Consider the following 15478-nt stretch of genomic DNA (forward strand, 5'->3'; position numbering starts at 1 on the left):
TGAGGATGGCAGGACCTACCCTGGAGCCAGTCACAATATAGAATAAAAGACATGCTAGCTTCTGAGTCTGGCTTGGGTGCTCTTTGCAATCTGTCAAAATAACTTTTGTATCCCCAATGTCAAGGGCTACAAAAAGTGTTCAGCATTTGTTGAACAAGTGTTTGATGAACCAGGGAACATACTACCCTTTTGGGATCCTTGCAGGACCAGTGTTTTTATAGGAATCTCAGCCATAAATGAGGAAAGAACCCCTAATGTTTCTTACTTATCATGTTCTGTTTACCTGTTATTTTAGAACAGGCTCAAACATCCAGATGCCATTGTAAGTGTGTAATGGTTGGGCAATTTAGGTAAACTGCTAAAATTTCAATTTGATGAAGTTACTGAATGTAGTCTCTACTCCTTCCTTCTATCCCATCAAAGAGACCTCCTGCTAGTGCTCCTGTGACAGATTTGCCTTTAAAAGGGAATTAATTTCCCCTTGATATTATTCTTCCTTCTATAATACCTCTACTCCCTGCCCCACATCCCACCTACATGTTTACTTTTTTCTTTTTTTTACTTTCTTTTCGGGGACCATTTTCCTTCTCTTCTGTGTCCAGTGTTTTGTCGGTGATGTTCATGCTGTTATAGGGCACTTTGAATGTTCCATTTGATTATTGGTTTACGTAGCTGATTGCTTCCACATTCCATCCACATACCCATACACAAGTGCCTCTGGTAGAAAGTTGCTGGGAAAATTTGTTCATGCTCCCTCCAGGGAATTAAACCAATTTGCTTTAGTTAAGCCTGGTTGCATTTTTATGCATAAAATGAGAAGAAAAAGAGCGAGAAGAGAGAGAGACTGATCTTAAAAATTAAAGCTAAACTTGTGATCAATTTCCATATACTGTTTCAATGCTGAGACAGCCCAAATAAGCTTTCCAAATAAGCTTTCTCATTATTGGAAATTTTTTGCAACAATTATGCTTGTGCTATTTTTGGTGGCTTTTCACCATTGACCTTGGAAGTCAGCCAGTCAACCAGTGCTCTTCTAGCATGTGCTAAACTTTTCAAAAAGCAGCCTGCCATTTGATGGTAACAACAGGTTTTTCTGGATTGATTCCTCTTGGCAGGGTCATTTATATTATGACCAGCATAATTTGGCATTTTATTGACCCATCAAAACCAAAAGAAAGTGAACACTGTGCTGAGGAAACTAACTACCAGAAATTACCTGATTAATATTCATGCTCACTGTGTTGAATATAGGGTTGAGAGAAAAATATGGGGCAGAGACAAGTGGCACAGAAACACATGGCTCTTCGACAAAAGAGTAGGAGCAGGTAAACCAGAGGGCTGAAGACATGGAGTCCTGCTAGAGAATCTCATCCTCGGGGTTCCTTATCATTTTCCCTTTTCCCTTGAGTTTTGTGGTATACATACACATATACACAGATACAGATTAATGTGTTTGTATATGTACGTATATTAATGTTATTACATTCTTGTGCTTGATTAAACTAAATAGTCTCATAAATATAGATACATTATGCACCCCCATACCAGTCACTGCTTTGTTTCCTCTGCCTTCCCCAGTTTCGGAGTTTGATGCTTTGATCACCTCACCTGAAGGCTCACTACCACCCAATCTTTATACCAATCTAAGTCAGAGACAGACAATTTATAAGTTGCCTCTTCTCTACAGCAGGTAGGGCCAAAGAGTAATCACCCTCTTAGTGACTAGAATTCATCTTTTAGACCTGGCACTCAGGCCTTGGCCTTAACCCCTAAGCTTTCTTTACCACCAGCTGGATCTGGTCAAAACATCCCTGTTGCCCACCCTGTCCCATTCTTCTTGACCTTGTGGCCATCAGGGATGCTGGATTGGGCTTCTACTTTGGTTCCTTCTGTCTTGTCTGTTGTGATCTATTTCCAGGAATCAACAGCCAATCTCTTAGTTGCACCAGCCTGTTGGTCAGGCTTGACTCAGATATAGATGCTCCTTGCTTCCTCCCATCTACCACATGACCTTGCACCTTTTCTACATGGGTACCACTTGTCCTGGATTTATTGTATTCTCTCTTATCAGAGTGGTAGGCCCATCGCCTCTTCCTAGAAACCTTGTTATGAAATCTAAGTTTGGATCCAGACTTAGCTCACCATGCCCCGAAAACATTCTTCCTTACCTGTCTGCTTTTTTTTTTTTTTTTTTTTAAAGATTTTATTTATTTGGAAAGAAGAGTGAGAGCAAGGGCAAGTGAGCAAGCACAGAGGGAGGGGGAGAAGCAGATTCCCTGCTGAGCAGAGAGCCTGATGTGGGGCTCAGTCCCAGGACCCTGAGATCATGACCTGAGCCAAAGGCAGATGCTTAAACTAACTGAACCATCCAGGCGTCCCTTTCCTTATGTGTCTTGCGCCTCTTTTCAGTCAACCCCTGTTTCACTCTGGAGGGACCACGGAACTATTGCACACATAAATCCTAGGCATGGGAGTTCATAAGAAAAAGAGTTAGAAACAACCAAGCTAACACACATCATGCAAGATTAGTTTAAAATAAGTAGCTCATTAGACTATAACTTTGAATAAAGAAAGAACAGAGTTTAGCCTATTTTTATATGTGTGTCAGTGTTTACTTTGGCCAGTCCAAACTTCCAGTACTCACAAAGGCCTGAGGATGGAGCTGTGTATACCCTGTGGCAAGTGCTACTTTCATTCTGCAGACCCAGAGATGGGAGGGAGTGTGAATATGGTGCTTAATACTGTAGGCTTGGGAGCCAAACCACCTGAATTCCAGTCTTGGCTCTGTCATGTACTACAAACCGTATTTTTTTTTTTAACTCCACACCTCAATTGCCTGTGGGTAAAGCAGTAACAGTAGTATCTGCCATATAAGCATGGTTGTAAGGATTAAATGAATAAATATTCACATACGTCATTTAGGATGGTGCCTGGCATTTAGTAAGCCCTCCTTATGGGTTGGGAGACTTGTATTTCTGCTTTTCATTGTCCTCCTTCCCCATTCCATTTCTCTCCCTCCTACATTCATTCTCCTTTGATCACTGCTTGAGGTCCTGAGGATATGAAGTGAAATAAGTGTCTATCATAGTTTCCTATAGTGAGCTTGGAATCAAGGCAGGGTTAGCTGCTGATTACAGAGATGTAAAAAAGAAATCACATAAACATACAAATTCGTGCAGTTTATTCTATATTCATTGATGTGTGGCCTTAGATTCTGAAACTTAAAGAACCAAGGGAGGATCATTTCGATTCTTACCTCTGCCACTTACCGCTGTCTGGTTTCACACAGATAATTTAACTGCTCTGAGCCTCAATTTCCTCAGCTGTAAAATGGGGACAATGTCATCTACTTTAAACCATTATGATGAACATTAGAAAAAATGTTTGAAAAATGTAAATATGTTATGCCTGGCATAACATGGACATGGACAACAAAAGGCAACTATTGTCATCGAATCCATCCTTTTATTTTTCAATTTATGGGAATGAAAATTGTTCGCATTAAGAAACAAAGAATTTTGTGCCATTTGCTTCTCATTTCAAGTAAAATCTACTTTTATATGTTATGAAGAAATAAATATAGGGAACAGTTACCTGTATTCATCACAAGTTAAAATCCTTTTTTATTTTTTTAAATGCTCAGATTAAGTGTTGAGAGTCTGGAATTTTGTTTCTTAGCCAATATTATGGTATAATTAGAGGGAAAACTTAGGAGAGCTAAGCCTATAAAATTTACATATAGGATGCTGACCTAGCTAAGATTTAAAAGCTATAGTTTGAACAGAGGAACTTCTGAAGTTAATTATTTATTGGAATTTTGTTTGACCGAAGCCACCCAACCATTTTTAGAAATGAAATGCTGACCCTTGGAGCTGAGTCCAAGGCAGTGAAGACTTAACTTAAGACTTAACTTAGCATTATGTTTCAGCATGTGGCTTAGTTCAACCTGATTCTGCCCAGAGCAGAGCTCATGGCAAAGGCATTTATGAAACCATTGTTCTGGAATCTGTGACAACACCTCCTTGTTCTGTTGGGATGGTCATTGTGAAGCTGGCATCCTCCATGGCCCCCTCCAACATCATCCAGGATTGGAGAGTCAGTCCCTATTTCATTGCCAGATTACATATTCAGTTGGGGGCCTAGCACAGTCCCTATTTCATTGCCAGATTACATATTCAGTTGGGGGCCTAACACACTCCACCTCTCTGTCTTCACTCATTCTGTTCTGCCCCTAAAATTATATGCATTCTTCATGTCTTCTTTGGTCTACTATAGCAATTATGGTCTCTCACTTAGTTGCTGAGGGTCTTGTAAAGGGGACTTATTGCTTCAAGTGATATTCTTGTCTCTTCCATTCTGTTCATGTAGGAAATATTTGTTGAATCTCTTTCATGTACTAGGACCTAGGATACAGAGTGAATGGATAGAAAACTGTCCCCTGGGGGTTAAAGAACTTACTTTCTCAGTGGGAGAGGAGTGTCAGTATAAAAGTATATAGATAATTTCAGATACATACTACTCTGAAATCATTATTATCAGTGCTACAAAGGCAGTTTTAAAAGGTGTATTATAGGAAGTGAGTGATTATTGAGACAGGGACAGGTTTCATACTTCTGAATTCCCCATAGTGCTAAGCACTTATAACGTCCTCTGGAATAATTTTTGACTGAGAAAAGTGTAATAAACCATTGCATGGAGGAGAGAGGACAGGAATATACAGGCATGCCTAGACTTTGGCTTACTGGTGACATAACTTCCATTTAGCTTCTATTATTTACTTCTTGTCAGCAATTCTGGCTAGGTGTAGCCTCAGGAAGATTCCAGAATCTCTATTTTTCCTGCTTCTCATTTCTTCCCTTTGTCTCCTTCCTCTTCAAGATAGTAGAGTGCCTTATCAGTGCTGGAAGGGTTACTCTTTTTAAAAGAATGAAAAACAAAACAAAACAAAAAAACCAAATATTATTGGAACTCGAGTAGTACCCATGGAATGTTTTAGGCCAGTCAGAAGGCTGGACAACAGGATTGCCCTCCCAGAATGTGTACATTTCTTGAGTGAACTAGACTCAAGGAAACAGGTGACAATGATATTCCAAGTCCTCTCCCTCTTTGGATGTTCATGTAAAAGTTAAATGGAGAGAAAGTAAAAGCAGCTGGCAGTGTTGTGCCTGGGACCTTTGCTGTGGCAGGGGACTAGCTATATTTGGCATTTGCCTGTGTTGCTTATAGACCCTTGCTGTGTATGTCAAAAGATAAATGACAGACAAAAGTGTCACATACCAGCAGAGAAAGCCTGCCACAAATGCAAGGGAGGTTATCTTCTAGATGGATCCCATTCTTCCCGACAAATCTGAACCCCCAAGTATTTTAGCTATGGATTACAAACTAGTGACAAGTCTTCTGGCTTTCTCTCCAGTTCGTAGGGTTCTCAGTATTTTAGGTAGACTGTATGGCATACATTCCTTGTCTCTTTTTCCTATTCTCCACCCTGACGCTCTCCCTACACAATCTTCCCCTCCCTTTCTAGGCTGTCCACAGAGCACACAGCACCTCCATGTTATCACTGTTGAGATCTGAGCAGGCTATGTTAGTGCTACCAGGAAGTCTGAGAACTTTCCTCATCAAAAACTTGGTTTTGGTTAGTGGTCCCTCTGGCTTTTCAATTTCTGTAGACAAATAGACTAAAGGTATCAGTGGAGAAATCAATAGCCATTTAAGAAATAGCGGCTGAGAAAAAAAAAAAAAAAAACAAACCAGGAGTCCTACCAGCTGTGGGTTGCCAATGGTCACAGTGGATGAGTGGAATCTGAGAGTTCTGTTTGGCTCATCAAGCTGGACTGAGATGGTCACTGCATTTGAAATCTCTTGCAATGTACTTGTGTTGTAGATTTAGAAGTATAGGCAGAGGGGCAGGAGAGAGAAAGGATAACTTTAAGAACATTCCTCGTGAGCTGAATGTCTGCCATCATCCTCTGACTTACGTACCAGTGAAAAGCTGGCCTGCTTGTAAAAATCTCTCTCCACGTGGCCCTGCCAAAGCCTCCGCCAGCTAGGAAGTCATCCCTTTGGTTCAAGCTCTACAAAGACCCTGCTAAAAATTCAAATATATTACCAAAGATGAGTAAATCATTCAGCTGTATCACAAATGTGGTTAATATATTAATTAGGTATTTACCTAGCATGTGTCTTAAGGAAGAGGGCTACAGGCTTTTTTCCCCCCTCCCCCTTGAGTAATTGATTTTTCCCTAAGTATGAAATGAATTCATGTTTATTACAAAAAATAATTTGACAAAGTCAGTCAAATTCAAGGAATAATAAAAAATCAGCAAAAATCCCTGACTTAAACTCTCCCAAATTACTACTGTCAGTTTTTTGGTGAATGTCTATCCAATTTATGAAAGTGTATGTGTGTGTGTTATGTGCACACACACATTTATTTTTCAAAGGTAAAAATCACACTCTATATATATAGTTTTGTTGCCTGCTTTCCCATGTTATTTATTATCCTTCTACAAAATCTTTTTAAAGCTGTTTTATAACTTTCCATCTGGGGCTATGCAAGAATTCATTCAGCCAGTCCTCTGTGGTTTGACATTTATTCCTAATTCTTCCATTATCATAAATAACTGTGATGCAAACATTTTTAGTAGAAGTTGTGGTAAACATATTTGATTAGAATACATTCTTAGACCTGTGATTGCCAGGTCCAAGGGTATATATGTACTATTTGAAGCCTCTGGCACCTTAATATGTGGCAGTCCTTTTTTTTAAAAGATTTATTTATTTATTCTTGAGAGACACAGAGAGAGAGGCAGAGACACAGGCAGAGGGAGAAACAGGCTCCATGCAGGGAGCCTGATGCAGGACTCAATCTTGGGACCCCGGGATCACACCTTGAGCCAAAGGCAGATGCTCAACCACTGAGCCACCCAGGTGCCCCTGTCACAGTCCTTTGAAAAAGTTGTAACTTGTACTCCTACTAGACACAAATGAATGCCTGCTTCCTACCACCCTCATCAGCACTAGGTGTTATGATTCTTCTGGTTTGTCAAGTTGGTTGATGTAAAATGGAATCTTGTTTAATTTTTTTCTTTTATTGATTTTTGGGATTCACATGAGGAAGTTTGACTTCATCTTACTTATCAGCTCATTCTCATGATTAGCCTGGGCCAGTTATTTCTCTTGCTTATCTATCTATGCCTGTCATTCTGCCTGTCTATTCCTTTTGTTCCCATGACCTATTACCATTTCTCTTCCACCCCAGCTTCCCACTTAAGTAACTATTCTAATGCAATTTAATATGTGTTGTGTGTGTGTGTGCTCAATTTTAAATATTCATAAATATTAGTAGGTAGGTATTTCATTCTTATCCTTTTTTTATTCTAAACACTTTATTTTTTAAAGAGCAGGTTTAGGTTCATAGCAAAGTAAAAAGGATGGCACAGAGATTTCCCGTTTGCTCCCTGCCCTCACACATGCATGACCCACCCCATTATCAACCATTGTCCAGTGGTCTGGTTTATTTGTTATCTTGGTGAATCATTCATTCTCCTTTTTTTCTCCCAAAGCACTGTTTCTAAGATGCATACAGGTCACTGTATGTACAGATAACCAATTGCATGCAGCTGTTGCTCTCCTGCTTATTTTACATATCTCTAGCTGTTTATGAAGCTAAAGAGTTTTTTTAAATGTGTTTGCTTTTTTTTCCGTTATGAACTCACTCAAGTACAAATGGGTTTTCAGAATGTATGGAGACCCATTTCAGGATGTCAAGTTTTCTGTTGGCACAGGGAGGCAGGTTGAAGAAAGAAACCCAGCCTGGAGAGGACAGAAGTTTAGAGTAAAAGGATCAAAAGTATGATTACTCCCATGAACTTCCTTTCCTCTTAAACTTGTCTGGCATTTGTGCTTCTTAGACAAGTAGCCTTGGCCTCCTGTGGGGCTGTGTTGGAGGAAAGGAGAGTCATCTGGCCAGCATCTGGTCTTCTCTGAAGACAGTTACCAAGCTATTTTCAGTGGCTTTCCACAGGACTTTTGTTGATGTGTTGTAGAGATCATAAGAGAAGGCCTTTAAAGTATGAGCACCCCTGAGAAAGTCTGGAGTCCCTTCTTGTAACTGCTGGAATAATCAACAAGGACTCTCCTTTGGTCCTTTCTAAGTGAACCTACCTTTCCCATAGTCTTTCCCGTCCTTTCCTCTTCTGTTTTCTGCTGTACTTTAATCTGCTCTCTTTATAGTTACATTGCCTTTGACACCAGTTGAGACAAGATGTACTTGATCTCTCAGGGTATGCCACTCATTGGATCATGTACGACATTCTCTGCTTTCTCAAATATGTCATCTCCCCATACCTTCATGAGTTACATGCAAGAAATGTTATTCCCACTTTGCAGATTAAGAAAGCAAGGAACAGTGAAATTGAGTGTAAGATAGAACATTTTTTTCATCCAACAAGAGCTTCTTATTGGAAATGTACCCATTGTCTCCTGATAATACTTTAGAACTTGGCAACTTGGAACTTCCTGGTCATTTATGTGATGAGAATGGAAGCTAGCGATCGCTACAAAATAAATATGGACCACAATGAAGGAATTTGACTTGTGGATGATGTAGCTGCTTGTACCTGCAGTTTGGGCTGCTTCTGTGTAGTTGCCAGTGAAAACCCCCTTGGCTGTTTGGAAAGCTGAACTGCAGCCTCACTGATGAACCTAAAAAGGCCTGCTGATCAAGTGTGCCAATTTCCTGGGAATGATAGGGAAACCGATTCCAAAAGGCCTTGGAAAAGGTAAAGAACTAAGGCTCCTTCTTCCTGCGGGGCATTTTGAACTGCAGGGTGAGGCTATTGTATCTGGATCCACTGCCTAGGGTCTGAGAAGGCTTCCTGAAAAATGAGAACTGGCCCATAGGAAGTGCCTTTAACACTATCCTGGAAAGGGATTGTATTTTATGCTTAGAGAAGCACAGGTTAAGGTTTTGTTGTTGTTGTTGTTGTTGTTGTTTTTTACAGCAATCTTGTTTCAAAATTATCAAGTAACAAAAAGAAGTTTCTTATTTTTAAAGTAGGGTTTCAAAATAGAGTTGCCAAAAGAAAAGTAACTCATTCCTTTTCATTTTGAAATGAATTGCTCAGCAAGCCAACACATGTCTTGCTATGTTTTAGAAAAGTCAGGGCTTTCCTAAATAAATTATCTACTGCATGTAAGATATGAAGATGTTTTTCTCTCATTAGCCCTCTTTTAAAATTTATTGCCACATTTTCACAATATGCAATTCAAACCCTGGGTGATCTGAAATGATTGCTGAGAGAAATTATGATGAAAAGCCAGGGAGTGACCTTCTATTTTTCATAATAACCCAGGTATAATAAAAGCCACATGTAAAATAAGCCTGGAAGGAGAGGTTATCTTTAGTAGCATATGTTCAGTGTTAGAAATTAGAAATCAATTGCAAAACACAGTAGGAGTATGTCATTATAAGAAATGATAGTTAAAAATAAAAAAAGAAAAGAAAAAGAAAAAGAAAAAGAAACAACAGCTCAGCATAGTCCCATACTGAAGAAATAAAGATCCCGTCTGCTGTCTTGCCTGACCATCGAACATGGCTTTTGGGGGATCCCTGAGTGGCGCAGCGGTTTAGCGCCTGCCTTTGGCCCAGGGCACAATCCTGGAGACCTGGGATCGAATCCCACGTCGGGCTCCCGGTGCATGGAGCCAGCTTCTCCCTCTGCCTATGTCTCTGCTTCTCTCTTTCTCTCTCTGTGACTATCATAAAAAAAAAAAAAAAAAAAAAAAAAAAAAAAAAAAAAAAAAAACTTTATAAAAAAAAAAAAAGAACATGCCTTTTGTTTACTATTGAAACAGAGAAGGCCTGGCCTCCCATTTGGTACTCTATATAAATGTAGCATAAGTATTTGTCATAAGTCGATTTGGACACCAGCATTTATTAGGTAAATTTACAGCCTCAAGTTTATCTCCCCTAATTTATCATATGTTCAGACTATGACCTCCTGGTTAGTTGTTGCCATGTAGAAGGAAACTGATGTAATGACTCCCTCATAACCAGTAAAAAAAAATCTGCTGTGTGTTCATTTAACAAACATTTAATGAATACTGACTTTGTAGCAATTATCAATCTGGACACTGGGGGTTTGAGATGATTCAAACATGGCCCCAGTTTTGGAGGATATTATATTCCATTGAAAGGGATTGATCTGTAACCAAATTGATTAGGACAGTAGGAGAAATAGTCTAAGAGGGTATGTACAACTTTCTGTAGAACACAGAGGAAGGAGTGACTGTTTGGACAAATTTAGCAAAGCTTCCCAAAAGTAGTGACGACTTGAGCCTCTTGAGTGTAACCAGGATTACAAGGGCTATGGAAGGAGCTAGAGACATTGCCAACTGGGTGAATCCTGCATAGGGCAACCAGAGCTCACGAACAGACACATGGCATGCTTAGGGTAGCCTGCTCCATAGACCTGGCCTGCTTGAGGGAGGTAGCAGAGGCAGGGCTGAAATGTTAGGAGCAGCTCAGTTTGTGGCAAGCCTGAGTGCTGTCCCTAAGCCTGTAGCCTGTATCCTGCTCATCCTTTAGCCCTGTTCTGATTGGCAACACTAGGAATAATGGTAAAAAAATATTTAAGTACTATGGCACAGATCAGATTGGTCAGAAGGTAGGGGGTTGCTGGAGACTCTCTCCTGTGTCAGACCTTTCAGTTCCTGGAGCACAGTTTCTTGCAGGCTTCCCAGAGATGAAGCCAGAGTATTATCCTCTCCCCACTGCAGAGAAAACTCTCTAAGAAGCAAAATTTACTAAATCTCTTAGAGATGAAGTCCAAGGCCCTACTTGGCCATCCATGACATTTGTGATCTGGCCCTTGCTGTCTTATTTCCCATGATCCTCTCAGGCACTTGCTCACCAGTGTAGTTTGTGCAATGATACCAATAAGCTCAAGTGATGGGTGGTTTAAATGTTCTCTCCAGTAGGCTTCTGATCTGTGGTTAGCTGGGAAGGCCCCGCAGGCTAATCACAGCACCTTGTATGTGTAGGTGTTTCTGTTGAACATTGGATGGATTCGCCTGGCATACCTTCTTAGGAATGAAATTTGTTTTTTTGTTTGTTTTGTTTGTTTAGGTAATGACTTTTTTTTTTTAATATATAATGGCTTTGAATTAACTCCTGAGTCAGTAAGACAGAGGCACAAACATGGATAGACACTTTTTTAAAAATTTAATTTATTTGTTAATTATTATTAATATTATTAATTTGCATTGGAGACACAGAGAGAGAGAGGCAGAGACACAGGCAGAGGGAGAAACAGGCTCCATGCAGGGAGCCCGATGTGGAACTTGATCCTGCGACCCCAGGATCACGCCCTGAGCCAAAGGCAGACGCTCAACCACTGAGTCACCCAGGCGTCCCCAGGGGTAGACGCTTTAGATGATGACTATAGCAGTAAGTGAAGAGTAGCTGAGTGAGTAAATGACAGATTTCATGTATGTTCAGGGTAGAATTTGTTACTGGGATCTTTAATCCACATTTTAAATTATGATATATTAGCTTATCCTAATATTAGCAGTGTCTCATGTAACACATGAAATATAAATAAGGTGTTAAATATTAATGAAATACCAAATGTAGAGTACTAAGCAGTTAGTTAACTAAGTGGAAATGGATTCTGCCCATATGAAGCTTACAGTTTAGCAAGGGAACCAAATTGTAAACAAGTAAACTTTCCTCCATTTCTGTTTTTCACCTGCTGTTGTCATCTCTTGCCTGGACCAGAGCAGTAGACTCTGTGCTGGCCTCTCTGCCTACATGTAAGTCCTTAAAACCTCTCTACACAGCAGCCAGAGAGAGCTTTTAAAATGAAGACTTGTGTTGATCTTGCTTAACCCCTTTTGAAATTTCATATTAGACTTAGGATAAAATCTTAATTTCTTTCCTTGATCTTAAAGGTCAAGTTTGATTGGGCCCCTGCCTGTCCCTCCAGCCATGAATCAGGCTACTGCGCCCCATCATTCCTCACTATGCCCCTCTGTGCCTTGCTGGTCCATCTGTGTCCACGAGCTTCAACTACAGGGGTTGCCTTCAGTTCCTTGAACCCCTGAGCTCCTTTCCTTCTAAGGACTTCATTGGTGCTCTTTTCTGGCTCTCCCAGGGCTTACAACTTCTCATCCTTTAGATCCACCTAAAGTTGGTTCCTTTCACCCCCACCACTCTCTTTATCGAAGAGCCCTTCTTAACATTTCTTAAGGGGGAAGAGGGGGAGAAGGAGAGGGAGAGAGGGAATCTTAAGCAGGCTCCACGCCCAGTGCCACACCTGACATGAGGTTCGATCTCACAACCCTGAGATCTCAGATCATGATCTGAGCTGATATCGAGAGTCAGACATGTAACTGACTGAGTCACCCAGGTGCCTCATGGCATTTAACAGAATTTGTAATTATCTCTGAATTTGTTGGGGGAGAAGAGTTGTTTGAAATTAAGGCTTTCCTGTGTGGTTTCAAGCTGCAAGGAGAGGATTAGATCTTGAGATTCATAATGCAGGTACCCTTTTCTGATTCTGTAAGGATACCTAATTAAATTACTTAGGTATACAATTCCCAAGTCTCTTCCAATCAGTGGAGGCGTTTTCCCTACCAGTTTTGGTCAAAATGAATAGCTTTGCAAAACAGGCTGTGCTGGGAAACCTGGGTGGCGCAGCGGTTTAGCGCCTGCCTTTGGCCCAGGGCGCGATCCTGGTGCATGGAGCCTGCTTCTCCCTCTGCCTGTGTCTCTGCCTCTCTCTCTCTGTGTGACTATTATAAAGAAATAAAAATTTAAAAAAAATAAATAAACAGGCTGTGCTCTTCTGTGAAGCAAATATTTTGAAAATTAGGATGTGTTAACAGAAGTATAGGTTGGGGTTAGCCATCAGATAGTTAACCAAATTTTAATATACTCATTGACTCAGAATAGGCCTCTTTTTACAGACATGTCAAGGTGAAAAGCAAGCATGAATAGTAAAATCAAATGCTGGAAGAGGAGGACATTTTGAGAACAGCTGTGGTTTAGGAACAATGTATGGCTAGGAAGTTAAGCTGTAAGAAAAAGGTACCTCAAGGTACATGTGGAGAGCAGAAGCTAGTGTCGGGGGAACCAGAGACTGGGGGAGGGGAGGACTAGAAGAGTACTGAGGGAGGACAGAAGGGCAGGGGAAAGGGGTGGGATAGACAGAGAGAGAAGACAGGGATGGAAAGTGGGGAGAGAGCAGTAGAAATCAAGCAGTACCAGGTCTTTCAAGGTCTAATCAAGATGAGAGTACATGGCATCCTGATTCTTCATGATGTTGGACATAGGAGCAGCAATCCAGTCAATACTTCATTGGCAAGGTGATAGAAAGCCATCTGATTTCATTAGATAGGGCATCTTTGTCTAGAAAATTATAGTTCCCTTTCCTGTGATTCCCATTACTCAAAGCCTCTGATTTCTTGTTGCAAGTCTCCTTGCAGTAATTGACTGAAGTTGTACTTCTGCCCAACAGAAATATTAATTTTAGGGAGGGGGTGTTCTCCTGCGGTATATATATGTGCATAGAGATTTAGGAATGAAGGCTCCAATAGCCTCCTTATGGATTCTAAAACTTTTGGAAGAAAAATTGCAACCAGTCCTTTCCACTGTAGATTATTCACTGATTTTGCTGTTTGCCTGCAGTCTGCCATGAGTCCTGTACTGCCTGCTGGGGTCCGACAGCAAAGCACTGCATGGGCTGCAGAGACCCCCTCCAAGTGCTGAGGGAGGGCAGCTGCGAGAGCAGCTGTGGAGTCGGGTTCTACAACAAGCAGGGGATCTGCAGTGGTAAGTGCCTGGCTTTGTATACCATAGCATCTTTTTTTCTTCCAGCATCCCTGGTTTTATTCAAATCATATAACATTTCTTTTACTCAACAAATATGCAAATGACTCCTAACATTGATAGTGTTTCAGTAGTTTATAAAACACTTTTTTCCAACTGGTAGGATCGCCTTTCACACCCCCACTTCACAAGAGCTTTTTAGGTTAGGGTGTTCATTCTAGCCTCATCCTGTGACACTCAGGCTGCTTGCTCCAGACTCACAGCTGTAAGGAGAGCTGTGCTTCCTTCTTCTAAGTTCCAAACTCTACATCCATGCCAGACTGTCTTCCGAATATGCATGGAGACAAAGATGCTCCTAGACCAGCCAGTGGCTGACCTACCTTTGTGTTGGTGTCACTGACTTAAAGCTGAGGCTGTTACCGTGTATTCTATCTTTAATGTCCATGGCATGGTGGCAAGAGTTAACCCAGTGTAGTGCTTCCTTCCAAGTGCTTTATAAGCATTAACCCACTGAGGCAGGAAAGTAACTTGGGCAAGTTACATAATCTGTCATGTTTTAGTTTCCCTTTTGTAGGACAGGAGTAATAGTAGCCACTGTGGTAGACAGAATAATGGCCCCTGCAAGCTGTCTACATGCTAATAGCCAGAATTTGTGAATACACTTCCTTAGACGGCAGAAGGGACTCTGTAGGAGTAATTAAGTTAAGGATCCTGAGTTGGGGGTGACTATCTTGGATTATCTGGGTGGGCCAGTGTAACCACAGGGTCCTTCTAGAAGGGAGGGTGGGAGTCTGAAAAGGCGATTTGAGACAGAAGCAGGAGTCAGGGTGATGCCAAGAAGGGGCAGTGAGCATGTAGGCAGCCTCTAGAATTGGGGAAGAGACAAGGAAATAGATTTGCCCTTAGGGCTTCCAGAAGGAATGCAGCCCTGCTGATGCCTTGACTTTAGGATTTCTGACCTCTAACATAATAAATTTGTGTTGTTTTAAGCCACTGAGTTCATGGTGATTTGTCCCAGTAGCAGCGGGACTTGAACACACGCCCAGCTCAGAAAGCTGTTGGGAGGCCTGAGTTGATACAGGCAGGCATTTAGCACAGTACCTGGCACTGTATAAGTGCTGTGTTTGGTGTCTATTCCTCACAACAGTTGCAGGAGGTAATTACTATTATCATCCTCATTTTTCAGATGAGACAAAGGTTAAGAAGCTTGCTTAAGGTCACATAGCTAATAAGGGGCAGAGTTGGGATTCAAGCCTTCATCTTCTGGCTTTAGATCTTACCTGCCTCCTAACTGTTCTACTGGCTATAATGAGATACCTCTCTATGCACCTCTGCTACTTCTCCCTCCCTTCTCCTTCTCCTCTACCTTGATCCTCTTCTGCCCCTTTCTCCCTATCTTCCTGTGAGCCTTTGGATCAGCTAGTGCCCTTTGGCTCAGCCACAGGTAGGCACCTGAGAGTGAATGGGTTTGAATTGAGTTTACTGTGATGGTCATACCTATAGAAAGGCTGTGATGACTTTTTTTTATATATAATGAAATCCACTAAATCAATAAAAATGTGCAGCCCATAGAACTTTCTTGAGTTATTATCTTTGTTTTGTTTACTGAGCAGGGCAACAGCAAAAATGAGATGATCTTTGGGA

The 15478-nt window shown here is 41.1% G+C and overlaps 1 protein-coding gene across 2 annotated transcripts in view; it reads left to right on the plus strand.

Moving 5' to 3' along the window:
* FRAS1 (Fraser extracellular matrix complex subunit 1) overlaps positions 1-15478 on the plus strand; it is a 429868-nt gene that overhangs the window by 190117 nt on the left and 224273 nt on the right. For both annotated transcript variants that reach the window (XR_005988333.1, XM_041758154.1), the window contains exon 15: positions 13694-13837. Coding sequence is in view for 1 of the 2 variants with exons in the window: in XM_041758154.1 (XP_041614088.1) it covers positions 13694-13837 (144 nt within the window). In the remaining variant the exon portion in view is untranslated. The remainder of the gene's footprint in view (positions 1-13693; positions 13838-15478) is intronic.

Source organism: Vulpes lagopus, chromosome 6 (genome assembly GCF_018345385.1).
Source record: "Vulpes lagopus strain Blue_001 chromosome 6, ASM1834538v1, whole genome shotgun sequence".
Lineage (NCBI taxonomy): Eukaryota > Metazoa > Chordata > Mammalia > Carnivora > Canidae > Vulpes > Vulpes lagopus.